The sequence below is a fragment of the Sturnus vulgaris genome, chromosome 5, assembly GCF_052056855.1.
Source record: "Sturnus vulgaris isolate bStuVul1 chromosome 5, bStuVul1.hap1, whole genome shotgun sequence".
NCBI classification, from domain to species: Eukaryota; Metazoa; Chordata; class Aves; order Passeriformes; family Sturnidae; genus Sturnus; species Sturnus vulgaris.
In genome coordinates, this window is record NC_142247.1 from 4,609,297 (window position 1) to 4,623,924 (window position 14,628).

General features: G+C 45.1%; 1 protein-coding gene across 1 annotated transcript in view; it reads right to left on the reverse strand.

The window, feature by feature from the left end:
* B4GALNT3 (beta-1,4-N-acetyl-galactosaminyltransferase 3) overlaps positions 1–14,628 on the reverse strand; it is a 63,488-nt gene that overhangs the window by 24,869 nt on the left and 23,991 nt on the right. Inside the window, exon 2 of the mRNA XM_088166048.1 lies at positions 6–109. Within this exon, the coding sequence (XP_088022174.1) occupies positions 6–109 (104 nt within the window). The remainder of the gene's footprint in view (positions 1–5; positions 110–14,628) is intronic.

The window sequence follows — 14,628 nt, forward strand, 5'->3', positions numbered from 1 at the left end:
CTCACCTGGGGTCCCAGCTTCTGTGCATAGTCCAGCTGAAGGTTTGTGTCCCCTCCTGGGACACTGGGGTCCGACAGAACCTTAGCCAGCTCCCTCCAGCTTTCATATCCTGTACAGAGGAAACAGAAAGGTGTCAGGGAACAAGGTTAAAAAAAGGTTACAAGGTTGAGAGACCTCTAACAGTCTGCAATGGTCCAGCAGAGACCAGGAGTTGTTTATGTTGCTTGGAGTTGGCTAACTGGCACAGAGAGAAAAACTGCCTTTATTTTCCTTAAAAGCTCTTCCATCCTTCTTATTAATTTAATACTTAAATTAAAAATTCATTATAGATCTAAAATATATATCAGAGATTTCATTAATCACCACAGGACTGGGAATTTCTTATAGATTACTCAGATAATCCCAGTAGTCAAACTAAAGAATATAAATTTTTATCAATTAGCAGCACCAAAGAAAAATAAGACAATAACTAGATTAATAATTAAATTAACCATCAAAACCATATTATTCTTATATGCACCTGTTTTCACAATAAAAGCTTCAATTTTCTTTTCTTGAAGGAAATTATGGACACTCATCTGCAACACCTAAAACCTTGGCAGTGATGCAGTTAAGGACACTGCTATTCAAGTGAAGCCACGTTCCACCTTCAAAGCAACTTCATTTGAAACTCCCCTTCCCTCTCATTCTGCTCAATCCAGAAGTCAGGATCAATTCTGATTTCCTTCCAAAACTTCGGTGACCTCCTGGGTTTAGGAGGAGCAAAGAGAAGCAGATGCAGCACAGCCCTGTGCCTGCTGCCCCTGTCACTGAGGAGAGCTCAGAGCCCCCAGCAGTGCTGCAGTGCCTCACACAATGTGATTTCCAGATGTCCCAGCAGTGCTGCAGTGCCTCACACAACGTGATTTCCAGACAAACATTTTGGCACTTAGGCACCAGGTGACCACTGCACAGCAGCTCCAGCCTGAGGGGCAAGTGCCAAAACCTCCATCAGCTGCAGACCAGTTCAACACACCAGGGAGAGCAGCCAGGCTCTCCCCCAGTTTTCTTTACAACTGGAAGTCATCCCCAAAGCTCTAGGAACAGCCAAAGAAGTTGGCTGCCTTGGGACATACAGGGAACCATCCTGACAGCTTCAAACCTGAGCATTCAGATGAATGGTCTGAGCCTTCTACACTTTTCCTACAGCCAGGAGTAGCAGGAAAATGCTCTGATGGGGAAAACCAGCCCACAGCTGGGGAAACATCTGCAGTTTCACAGCCAGCACACCCATCTCACCCAACCCACCCACCCACACCTTGCCCACCCCATCAGCTGCACGGACACTCTGTGCTGTGCCTTAGGCAGGAGCACGCTCCATCCTCGTGCTTTGGAGGGAGCTTTTACAAGCCACATGGCTTAGATCATCCCCCAAAACATCTCTGGGCCACACAGAGGCCAAGGCAAACCCCAAACCATCCACAGAATCCACTCACCATAGAATCCACAAACAGCCAGATCCCCCTCCCTGGCTGCACTAAGCTCTTCACCAATTATTTTAACTACAAACAGAGTCGAAAAACTCCTGTCTCTGCTTGCTCCTGAATCTGGGGCTCACAGGGTCTGGCAGAGGTGAGCAGAAAGCTGCCTCCTCTGGTGTGTTAATCAAAGGGGGCAATTAACAAAAAAGAAAGTGCAAAAAATGTGAAAAACATGAAAGTAGTCAGAGATTCAAGTGAGAGACAAGGCTCAGAGCCAGCTAGGGTGTCCTGCTTTCCTGGTGTGGGTGCTGGCTTGGATGTGTGAGCTTCATTCTCTGTTAGATGCTGAATAGTCAAAAACTTCTGATTAAGATCTTCTCGCCCCCAGATTCTGATTTGAAGCTCTGCATTTAAATTTATGACGAAAACTACCAAGGTCAGTATTTATCTTCTGCAGAAGATTTTTTAGTCACTGGGTGAGTAACCTACTGATTAATAAAGCCAAGCACAACTTGTGCTTCAGGGACTGACTGTCATGGGAAAAAAAAGGAGAAATTCCTTTGTCTTTATATAATTTTATGTGTAACTGCTGAGTTTCCCCCTTGTTCAGAGCAGTGAGGCAGAAACCACTGTTTTTGAGTGTCCTGCAATGGACACATGGCCCCACTTGGAATGGGGCTGACACAGACTTTGCAGCTCATGTGAAATTCAGCACTTGCTGCTTTGAGGGCTCCTTATAATAGTGGGAGAGAACAGCAGGCTTTTTTTTTTCAGAGACTAGACCCATAGAAGCACAGAATATGCTGAGTTGTAAAGGAGACACAAGGACCATGGAAAAACATCAGGGAAAAAAAAGAGGCAACAAAAGTCAGTTCACCCCAGGAGATTCACAGAGAGAAGACACCAAGAAAAGCAGTTTTCTTCTCTTGTGCAGAGGGGAGAGGTTATTTGGTTTCACCATTAAACTCAGCAGTTCACTGCCCTGAATAAGCTCAGGACAAAAAACCTGGCTCTTCTGGGAAGGGCTGCTGGCCACCAGAGCCACTCTGGCTGTTCCATGGCTGGCACAGAGCCTGCCTCCCAGCAAACACAGAAGCCTGGCTGCACACAAGTGCCAATGGCTGACATTTCTTTGACCCTTGGAAAAGAGAAGAAAGGGAGGCAATTCTCTGTGCTGTACAAATATTTACCTAACACATCAGCCAAGCACAGAACAGACAAAGGAGCTACGAATTAATCTGAAGGCAGTGATTTCCTTGCTGGGTAATTTGTGCTTTGGCAAGCCAATTCTCCAGCGTGGTAGGAAATGATTTTCAGAGTGTAATAGGATCAACACTCCCCTCAGAGAAAGTTCTTTGCACTCCAGTTCCTTCTGAAAAATTGGCTTTTCCCTGGGGGTCTCCAGGGGACACCCTTGGAGAAGGACCTGGTTTTGCCCATGCTTTCCTCACTAAAGGGAGGACAGAAAACACAGATCTCCTGCAGCTTCCTGCAGTCAGAACATCTCCTGAGGCCAGGTGCTTTCTCCACAGCACCTGCCACAGGATTGAAGACATGGCCTTGCAGGTCTCCTCTGCTGTGTGGCAGGAGTGTGACACTGCTGTCTCAGGAGCACCTGGGCAAGGTGATCCACCACAGGTTCAGCCTGTCCTCAAGCTCTCCATGAGCACTGCTCCTTGGCTCAAGCACTCTCTTGATGGATACTTGAAGTCAACAAGCCTACACCTGGAAAAAAGCAGGAGTCAAGAACTAAAATATTTCAGCAAACACTTCAGTGTTGCTAAGAAGGAATGCCAGAACTATCAGCTTTGATGGTTTTGCGCCAGTCCCTCTACAAAACTGGTTCTGGCTACGATGTGAAAAGGCAGAAAAACCACAGAGACAGAAATCAGAGGCTTGGGAAGAGGCTGCCTCAAAGCCAGGGGAAGATGCTGGGCCAGTCACTGGTGCCATGAGTCTGTCAGACAGATCCACGAGCCAGCTCCTTGCCTGTCTTCTGGGCTTCACTTCCCAAAGCATTTCCCATCACTTCCTCAATCACACCAGTTGTTTTCCAAGGCTATTTTTTCACCTCAAACACCTCCAAGGAAGGCAGCACCTATGCAAACACAGCCTGCCAGCAGCAGCAGCCAGGCTTGCTGCCACATACTCCCCCCTCCTTGGCATCAGTCTGATCTCTCCTTTCTGCTTTTGCACCCAATTGATTCAAGGTTCCAGTCTCACAGGGATCAGCCAAAAACATGAAGGTGGTTCTCCTTCTGAGAAAAGTGGTCCTTTTTGTCCCTTTTCCCAGCAGGCTGGCTGGCAGATGCCTGCTGAGGATCCAAATGCCCAGCAGGGCTGACCCTCAGCTGCTCCTCTGGATTCACGATGGGAAGCCCTCAGGACTTGAGCTTCCCACTGGAAATAAGAGGCAGGTGAATACAAAGACAAGGCAAAGAAGCTGAAGGGGAGGCTGAAAAAAGATGCTGCATTTTACAGCAGAGCCCCTACAAGAGGCAGCCAGTCTGGAGCCAGTTACCCACAGCTCCAGTGAATCAGCCATTAAGAGAGAGAAAAGCTGTACCAAGAGAAAATAAGATAGAGATGATTCTTGCCTAGGGTCTGGTCAGGTGTGAGTGCCATGTCTGCCTCTTCTCAGCCCTGCTTTTTACTGCTCTTGGGTTAAAAGTCAGCAAAGAAAGCTGCAAGTGGAGATGGAGAGATCTCACCCCACACTTAGGACTCTGCCAGAGCAATGCACTTGAAGCCCAGTTCAAGAGGAAAAAAAAAAAAAAGAAAAAGCAGAAAGCCACAGCCAGAGATAAGAGGCAGCAGTACCCAGGGAGCTGTCAGGCCTCGGGGCAGGAGTGTGACCAGAGCTGCTCTGTGTGTTCAGAGATTAGATCCACCCAGCCCTGCCATGCCCCTGGCCGCAGACAGCACTCCACATTTCAATTAGCCTGTGAAGATACCTGGCAATTGTGCAAGGGGAAATCCCAGACCCACTCAGGTGATCAACTTGCCCTCTGAAAGAAGAGATTTGATTACTCTGCTGTTGTTACTGCTGCTTACATAGCTGCAAATGCTATTAACACCCACATGCTAGCCAGCCCTTTTGTAACCCTGCTAAATGGCTTCACTCAGCAGCCTCAGGAAAGAGCAGGTCCACAGGCACAAAAGCATTTTCCTTCTTATCTGAGACCCTTCTCCTCTTCTTTTTGTTGCAAGGATAGGGCAAGAAAGAAACTGGCAGGAATGAAGCAGGGTGTGAAGCAGCATCCACAGACCCCTCATCGTGGCTTGATGTTTTAACCTTCCCTTGGATGGTCTTATTTCTCCTCTTACCCTGGTTGAATATTTTCCATTTACTTTTATTCCATGGGACTTCAGCATCATTTTAGGTCTTTCCCAGTGTTCCTCCTGGCTGAACTGGTATGCTGGTGCAATACCCAATACTCCCAGACATTACCACCAGGTGCCTTGCAAACATACTAGTCCAAAAGATGCTGGTGAAGATTGCTTGAAACTGAACACAAGAAGGTGTTTAGAGAGTTTGACATGCATTTCAGACACCCTGACCAGAGCAAACCCTACTGCTGGTGCCACTGCATAGGAGGCAACACCCATCTCCTGCCTACCACACACACCAACACAGCCCCACAACACAGAGTGCAGAAATCATGAGGATGAGGTGTAACCTGACCTTCTGCAAAGAGAGCTGTGGGTGAAGGATGCACTGAAAAGAGACAGCCAACAGTTTCTGGACATATGGGTGAGTTAGGTCATCATACATCACAGACAGCATCAGAGAAACTACCAAAAAAAACCCATTCAAGGGTTGGGCCAGGCCAAGGGAGTCTCTTTGGTTACTTATTTAGGTCAATTAAAAGGATAGACAAGAGTGAACTTCTAGTCCCCAGGTCAAGATTGGAACATCACTCCTGCAGTTAAAAGGATTCAAGAAGCTTGAAGCCCAGTGTTACAGCAAACCTTTCCACTTCTGGTTAGTGCAGAACACACAAATCGGGTTGCTGACCTCCTCCAGGGACAAAGCTCAAGTTAAGAACCATGTGTGCAGAAATAAATTACTCCATTCTTCCTCCAGGTACAACTCTGATTCACTGCTATGTGAATGGCTTTGCAGACTGACAATAAGCTGCAGAACATTAAAGGTACTTGAAGTATGATAGAGGAAAAGGCAGAGCACTGCACTTGGGAAAGAGAGGAAAATCAGCAGATTAACTACCCAGGGCACTAATGCAGTCTCACTGCCAGACTCACCCACAAATAACACCTTGCTGCTGTTCCCCTCTAGGTATAGGAAATGTATTTCATACAGCAAGGGAGGAACTGAAAAGCAGTGGCTGGGGCACTAACTGGTTTCATGGAAAATAGAATTCTTCTATCACTAAAATTTTCCATTGCCCTAGTTAAATCATTGAAACCACCCATGCCACACAATTATCTAGCAAACACTGCCTGCTGTCTGAAAGCTCAGTGAGGATATGCATATATGGAGATGCAGGGCAGGATCTGAATGAGGAAGTCCATCATGTAGCTGCACTATCCTTCAAAATTATGGGGCTGAGCCCCTGTGTCAGCTCCAGAATTCCTCTGTTTCAACCTAGAATGTACCAGAGCAAAACTATTATAAACTCTTGCTTGTCTGCACTTGCCATGCTGAAGGCACAGGAGGTTCAGAGGTTCATGTGAGCATGGAAAGGCAAACATGCAGCCAGATGAGATGCCCAGCCACAGCTTTGGCTGTGCAGCCACAACCCCCTGCCTGGGGGGACTTCTGCCCACGGGAGCCTGTGTCCTCTCCTGCCCATCCTCATCTCTTCAAACATGCAACTTAATCTCTCCTCTCCTCTCCTCTCCTCTCCTCTCCTCTCCTCTCCTCTCCTCTCCTCTCCTCTCCTCTCCTCTCCTCTCCTCTCCTCTCCTCTCCTCTCCTCTCCTCTCCTCTCCTCTCCTCTCCTCTCCTCTCCTCTCCTCTCCTCTCCTCTCCTCTCCTCTCCTCTCCTCTCCTCTCCTCTCCTCTCCTCTCCTCTCCTCTCCTCTCCTCTCCTCTCTTTTTCAGGGGAAGGAGAAAACATTGGCTCAAATGAAGGCCGAGCAGAAGAGCATTTACTGCTGCTTTCAGCTGCATAAGAAAAATGGCCATGATTTTGGCACTGCTATCTTCTGCAGCAAAGCAGGGAGAAATGCTGGCTAGTCTGTTACCCTCTTGAGCTATTCCATGGGCCATCTTAAACCACATAAAACACATATAGAAGCTTTTAAATCATAAAATATAATATATTTTCAACATTATGGCTATGATAGCTGTGCAGTTCAAGTCCTTAACTGCTGGCAAGTTCCACTCTTTAATTTACAGAACATGGCAATTGTGCTGCAATTATGGTGTGCTTGTCCCCCAGACACTGTGCTGCACACAGGCTGCCTCTGTGCTTGCCTCTTTGTACAATATTGCCATCAAAAGCAGCCTCTCTGTTTTTACAGTCTTCATGCACTGCTATAGAGGTCTCAAAACAGCTACAGCCAGTCAAAGAGGGCTGATTCCAGCCATACTAAGAACTAAGGTATTTGAGTAGTTCTCATCATGGAATCACACTTAACCAAGCCAGCCTTTTGCCAGACACTGTCTTCAAAATATGGGATTTGCATCAGAACACTTTGTGGTGTAAGATTTGCCTTGCTCAAGCTCCAGTACTTGGAGCATTTGGGAAAACCAGCAGGTAGTGAGAGGAAGACAGACACAGAGTCAGAGTTTTGTATGTAAGGCTAGGTTTTGATTTTTACTCCTGCTTCTAAGGTAAAAGTAATTTGCTACTTTGATGGTGAACTGTAAAATTAGGCATTCTTTGTTTCAAAAATATCTTTAAACCTTGAACATTTGCATGGGTTTCTACCAATTCACTCCCAGCGACTGCATCCTCAATGGCTGACTCACACTCTCCCATCTGCTTTATTTTGTTTTTAATACAAATAATAGTAACAGCTTAAAAAATTCCTACTGAAACCTCAAGGTGACTGGCAAGAAAAGCAGATGTTCCACCTGTTTTTGATCAAGTGGTATTCCTGGCACTCTCCCCATCATTTGGATGCAGTGGTGAAGCCAGGCCCTTAGAGACAGGAGGGGCAACAAAGGCTGCTCCACTGAGGTAACAAGTTATTTAAAGTTTGCCTCCAGTTATTTTAAGTTTACCTCAGTGTGACAGATCCCAGGCACTGCACTTGGACACAGACTGACAGGCTCTAATTCATATGTACTGCATCACTGTGAGCAGCAGTGAGGACCGGTTTTGCAAAGAGATGCATGTTTCTAAATGCTTCCTACCACCAACAGATCTGCTGCTTTGATGTCCACAATAACTGAATAAATGTAATTAATAAGAAGTAACATAGGTAGGCAGCTTCCCACCACTGAGCATGGGGAGGTACCTACAAATATCAAGAAAGAAAATGACAATTTTATGCTCAGCAGTCTTTGCCATTTGTTTTTCTTTCTGCAACAGGACTGTGCACAAGAGAGCTCAACAAGGTCATCCACAAAGCTTTCAGAAAGATTTGGTAAGTGCATTTTTCTCAACTGATCCAAACACTGCAGCAACAGATTGCCCAAAGAGCTTTCCAAGACTTTAATTTTGCAGGAGCTATATAGGATGTGGATCTGAACATCAGCTGAGGAGCAGACCTTCAAGTCAACATTTGTTACTGCCTTACCAAACACAGCTAATGCTTTATTTTTTTATCTTGGGTGAAGATTTTCTTGAAGACTCAATACCTTGCCACTTCCATGTAGATGCAGCATCCCCAAAATATCTTCTTAACAGCTTCATTTTCAGTCAGGTTCTGTGGAACTTTGTGCTTTAGAAAATGCCATTCACTGCTTCCATGAGAAAAACTTTACTTACATCTCTACTTGCCATTTCTATTTGCCATTTTGCTCAAAGCTGCTGTAACCATTTTCTTCCTCTGAATTCACCTGAATTTCGGTTGAACTGAATTCAGTTACTATGGATATAACTATGGGCAGAGGAAAATAAAGAAGGGGCTGGACAAAGACCTGCCAGAAATGGTGCAGGTAGGGTTGACCTGACCTCAAGGCAAGGAAGTAAAACAACTCTCAGAAATATCTTCTGATTTGTTTAAATTATTTTAAATTGCCCATGTTCCTGAGGATAGCAGAATGACTGTTCTGCCCATGGCTCTGCACAGGACGCCCTGCTCTGACATCAAACAAAGCCCTGAACACTTTGGGATTAACTGTGGGACAACAGCTCTGCTGAGGAGGAACTGGAAGCAGGCATACTGATAAATGTCAAACTCACAGCAGTACCACAAATCTTCCAATATAAAAAAGAGGAACTGACAGTGCAGTGATTGAGGTACTGCTTTGGTACTGCTCTCTAGGTTTGTCACATTGGAAACAAGCTGATGGTTGCATTTTGAGTCAGATTAAGATCTTCTAATAATGCTGCTGGGGTTTGGATGAGGCTCTAAAACTATTCCCAAGTATTTCAGGAACCTGGATGCAATCCCTCGTGTACAAGTTTACTTCCACAATTTTGATTCAAAATCCAAAACTGCAGCTTCTGGTTCAGACTTGGGTGTCATTGAATGATTTGTGCTGAAAGGAACCTTAAATTTCCAACCCCACTGCCATGGGCAGGGACATCTCCCACTAGACCAGGCTGCTCAAGGCCCCATCCAACTTGGACTTGAACACCTCCAGGGATGGGACATCCATAACTTCTCTGGGCAACCTGTGCCAGTGCCTCATCACCCTCACAGTAAAGAATTTCTTCTTAATATCTCATCTAAACTTGCCCTCTTTCAGTTTAAAGCTATTTCCTCTTGTCCTTTCACTACATGCCTCCATCAAAAGTTCCTTTCCAGCTTTCTTGTGGATTGTCTTTAGGTACTGGAAGGCTGCTGTAAACATGATCAAACATCGATTAAAATGGCAGCAAAAGGCAACTGGAATATCGGGAATATTCTTCAAGAATGTCTAAAATTTCTCATGAGATGCTGGCACCACCAAACCTACACTCAAAGCTTTATGTGACCTCTAAGCCTAAAAGCCAGCCTTCATCTGTCTTTGTGCATGCAACCTGACACCAGCATCTCCATTTAGCAAAGCTGAGATTTGTAACCCTGATTTCCTCTGAATCATCACCAAACACCAACTGCTAGTCAGGGCAGGCAAACATTTGGATAGGTAATGGAAAATCCTATATACCTAGGACTTAAAATATCAACCCTCAGAGTACTAAGGGGGCAAGAGCATGCTCCAGCTCTTCCATGACAGGGATTCAAAACTCCCATGGCCAAAACAAGCTGCCAGTCCTCCCTCCAGGCACCCTCCCTCCCAGCCAATGCAGGCTGTGCAATGGGACAGGCTGCAAAGCACACACACTTGCTTCTGGGACAGCTCTATTTACACAACATGGGTTGCTATGAGGAAAAATCAGGGTTGTGTAAACTCTCTTTATTGAGCTCTTACCCAGTGACATAATTCCAAAGTATGAACTTCTGAAATATTGTTTCGCCTCTGTCTGACCCAACTCCCACATCAATGTCCTGCTTTGGAACTCAAGCCCAGCCTGTGCAACACACTTGACAAAATTAATTAAGGAAGCAGGAACCAGGAGGAGTTCACAGAAACTTTTTATCCCATAGAATCACAGAATATTCTGGGATGGAAGAGATCCAGAAGGATCAGAGTCCAACTCCTGGCCCTGCACAGGACAGCCCAAGAATCCCAGAGAGCTTTGTCTAAATGTTCCTTGAGCTCTGTCAGGCTTGGAGCTGTGACCACTGCCCTGGGCAGCCTGTTCCAGTCCCTGAACAACTTCTGGGTGAAAAACCTTTTCTGATATTCAACCTACACCTCCACAGAGACAAAAAGAAAGAGCTTGTATTTACTGCTATCTAGTTTGCTAAAACACTCATGCCTAAATCCCACTGTTTGAGAGAAGATTTACTGAGCTTGCTGACTATCTTCAGCCTGCTAAACTGGGACACACTCCACTCTGATTTGGGATTATTTCTTTTAATGTGGTGTCTTCCAGTTAAAAACTTTCTCAAGAAGGCTTAAGAGACACCACACAAGGCGAGGCAAGAACAACAATTTTATTTCGCTCTGTAAATCTTGCCTTCAAAGCTCATTTGTTTGGGGCATCCCAGGATCCTTAAAAATCCTTAAAAATCCACCGGGGGTGGGGAGGGATGATGATGGAGGAGGGATGCTGCGGGTGGAGACATCCCTGGCGCATCCCTCCTGCAGAGCAGGGCTGGGACCGATCCCAGGGGCACCAGCACCCCCAAAATACCCAGCCCGGCTCGGATCAGTCTGACATCTCCCGTGTCTGGCTCTGCCCCGCCCAGCTCTGCCTCCTTGCTGCTGCCCGGAACACGATCCTTGAACTTTCCCCCAAAGCTTCCAGCGGGCTGCTGTCCTCTGCTCACAGCGAGCACATCTGCAGATGTGCGGACACACAGCGATAGGAAGTACAAGTGAGACCCCTGTGTAAAGCACAGCGCAGAGAACCAGGGAGGCTGATGATTAAAGCAATTTAAAGGACTTTTTAAATATAGAGAAGATTCGGTTTGCCTTAGCAAAGTACATGCAATAATAATGCACGCACTCAGTGCAGAAAGAGAAGAAACAAAGGATTCTGCTCTTAGTTGATCCATAGGAACATTTTGAAGCTATTGAAGATCTTTCTTATCTATCTCACCAGCAATTGTTAAACTGCATCTCATTTTTAGCTGATTCCAAGTGTAGATCCTTTCCGAAGACCAAGCTGAAAGAGATCCACATTCTTACAGAAAAAATTCAATTTATACTATATCTCCTGTCATTATCTCTCTACATAGGCAGTTTGAGTTGTTGCAGATTGTTGGTTTTTTTTTTTTATTGTGATGCAGCTTAAATATATTAATATTTTCATTATTATTATAGGTGGGAGTTGGAAACACAAATCAAAATGCTTTAACAGTGGAAATATGATGGTAAAATTGTGCCATCGCTGCACTTTGTGAATGACATTTAAGTTGCATTATAAATTTAACTCATTTCTGTGCTACCTTCTGTATTAACCAAACCTCTGTGTGATAGTGTTTTATCACATTGCCCTACATTCCATAAAATCAGGGGAACCATTTCTGCTGCTCTTTCAGAACTTGAAGGGAACTGAAAAATTACTCACTGGGAAATTTCTGGTTTGAGCTCCGCCCCAGACAGAACAAACTCAAGAGCCATTCAGGAGCTGAACTTTCTGCAGCCCAGGCTGCAGGGGCCAGCCAAAAGCTGCTGCAGGGCCCCTGTTTTCCACAAGCAATCCCTGCCACCAGCAGGCATTCCTGAAGGCTTCCAGGAGGTGATCCTTCACCCAGCAGGAGACAGCCGGGTTAGCTGCCTTGGAGCTGGGCCAGCGTGCCTCACACAGCTATCCTGTTTCAGTGGAATATTTAACTGTGCTGTAGCTTTTTACCACAGCATTAAAACTGCCCTTCCTACTGCTTAAGGTGGCTTGCAAGGAGTGATTGCAAAATGATAATTTTTTTTCCAACGGGCTGGAAATTTCCATAAGCCAAGGAAGAGGGCTTCCTACTGCCCAGCACTCGTCCAGCTAATGAACTTCAGCACAAACAAAACCCCAACAACTGTCCAATCTGCCTCTTGTGTAATTCAGTACAGGAAACTCACACAGTAATTCCTGTACTGGCTCCAGGATAAATATCCACTGAAAATGCCATCTGACATTGGTTATTTACATGCTGACCTGAGACTTCATCCAAATACCCTTTTTCAGTCTCTTTACTAAGTTTTACTGACCTTTTCCACAGGCTCCTAGTGTGATTCCTCCCAAGCTCCACTGACTGTTCAATTCCAGTCCTTTTCCATAATGGTAAGAGTGTACTGCCTTACACAACCACACAAATCAAAATACCCAAAATTCTAGCATGTTCTGCCAAAACTGAAGGCCAGAAAAAGCAGCTGTTCTCTCACCTGCATTTTGCCAAAAGCTGTTTGTTGTCTGTCCTTTATGTTCCTCTGACCCCAATTACTCACAAAGCTCCAGGTTCTACATGGCTAGGAGAGCATCAGGTCTGCTGCTCTGAAACATTACAGTGCAGTTCATGTTTTATAGAAGTTCCCAGTGCAAAACATTACAGTGCAGTTCATGTTTTACAGGAGAAGTTCCCAGTGCAGTGTCTCTTGGGATGGAGATGGGGACTGTGTGTATGTCCATGACTTCCTGGGCTCCAAAAATAGCCCAGGGTAGTTGACTCTTCAGTACTCTTTTAATCTATTTTTAATGCATGCTAATACCAAAGCTGAGGTTGGACAGCACCTCTGGAAATCATCTGGTCTGAACCCCTGCTCACAGCAGCACCACTGTCACCTAAAGCAGCCTGCACCAGAATCCCAAAGTCCTTTCCTGCAAAGCTCCCTGAGACCATCTCCCATGGGATTCTCTGAAGCAGGTCCCTGGACACAGCAAAGTTTTCTCTCACGAAGTCCTGGGCTGTGACTTGCCTTGTTCCGAGTCAGCTCCAGCCTGCTCACCACACGAGACAAAAATAATTTGTGAAACAGTTTGAAAACAGACAGCCATCTAAATACACTGATAACGCTCAACCTCAAAAATTTACAACTTCACTACTTTTGAAAAACCTGTCTTTAAGTACCTTGGAAGCAGAAGTCCCAAGGGAAAGTGCTGGGATTTGGGCCAAGCCACACATGTTCCTATTTAGAGCCTAGCCTAAAATGGCAATACAGTTAAATACTTCAGAGCCTGCAAGAATGCTGTGAGGTTTCCTCTCTCATTCTGTGCTCTCCATCTCTCCATTAGAGATGCACCTTCTTCACAGCAAGCTTCAAGTCTGTGATCAAAAATCTTTGTGATCCTGGAAAATGAGAATGTAGGGACAAAAGGTAAGAGATTGAATGCCAGAAGGAATAAGGTTTTGCAACTTAAGTTTATTATTTATATCTCTACTATATTAATGAGATAAGAATTTTTTCATTCAAATAAAGCAACCACAGAATAATATCCAGGCTACCACCTGGATATTATTCTGGATGAATCAGAATTTCATAGGCTTTATAAAACATGGAGCAGAAAGCAAATCCTGTTTTATTTCACGACACACAGAAGTGCCATTGTTAGACATTCTCTTCTGCTTGGAGAGCTGATGCCAAAATGATGCAATGGGAATTTCAGCAGGAGCTTACCCATCCAAAAAAAATCTGTTCTGAATGAATATGCTAACAGGTAAACTGGCAGCAAACCACAATCCACCAGGTTCATTTCTGTGCTGTTCTGACTCTTGGCAAGGCTTAAGCCAAGAGGAAGACCTGGTGGTGCAGTAAATGAAGACAGAACCACTCCAGGATGGCCCAATGTGCTCTCCCTCATTCTTTTAGCCAACATCAAGAGTGACACTTGCACAACAGATACCACACACTGGGGTTTTACCTGCTTTTAAGGATCTGGGCTGCTGGAGTGAGCTTTGTCACACCTTTTCACAAAATATGAAATCTGAGGTGCTGTTCAGCACTGGTTCAGACAGCACTGCAAAGATGGGGCTTTCATCCTGTCTGAAGAGCAGCTGTGTTGGTGTCTGAAAATTCAGCAACCTCAACAGCAGCACTGATGAAGGACCAGGACAAAGCTTGTGAGGAGTAAATACTGAAGGAGTCAATTCCAGCATGTCCTGGATGTCAGCATGCTCTCCTTGACTATTTTTCAGTCAGCTTTTGATGGTGAGAGTAACATAAACCTGATGTGAGTACTGTGAAGCTCAATTATTTCACTTTCTAAAACACCAAAAAAGTACCAATATGGAGAGTCTGATTCACAAGGGTCTGTGCACTCGGGCTCACACAGATTTGTTACAAAACTGCTACTGCTTCTATTGGAAAAATCAGGCCTCTGGGCACTCTGATCCTCATTAGAAATAATAATAATAAAAAAACCTTGCTTTCTAGTTAAAAAGAATCTGATCTGTGTATCTCAGAAGCTGGCAAAGCCTCACTGGGTTTAACTTCAAATGCTTGTAACTGCATAATTTGGAAATGTCAGAGCAACATTTTTTGTTCATCTTTGCATATGATCAAAAGCATGACTGTCACAAAACCAGAGACACACAGCATGTCCCAGAAGTT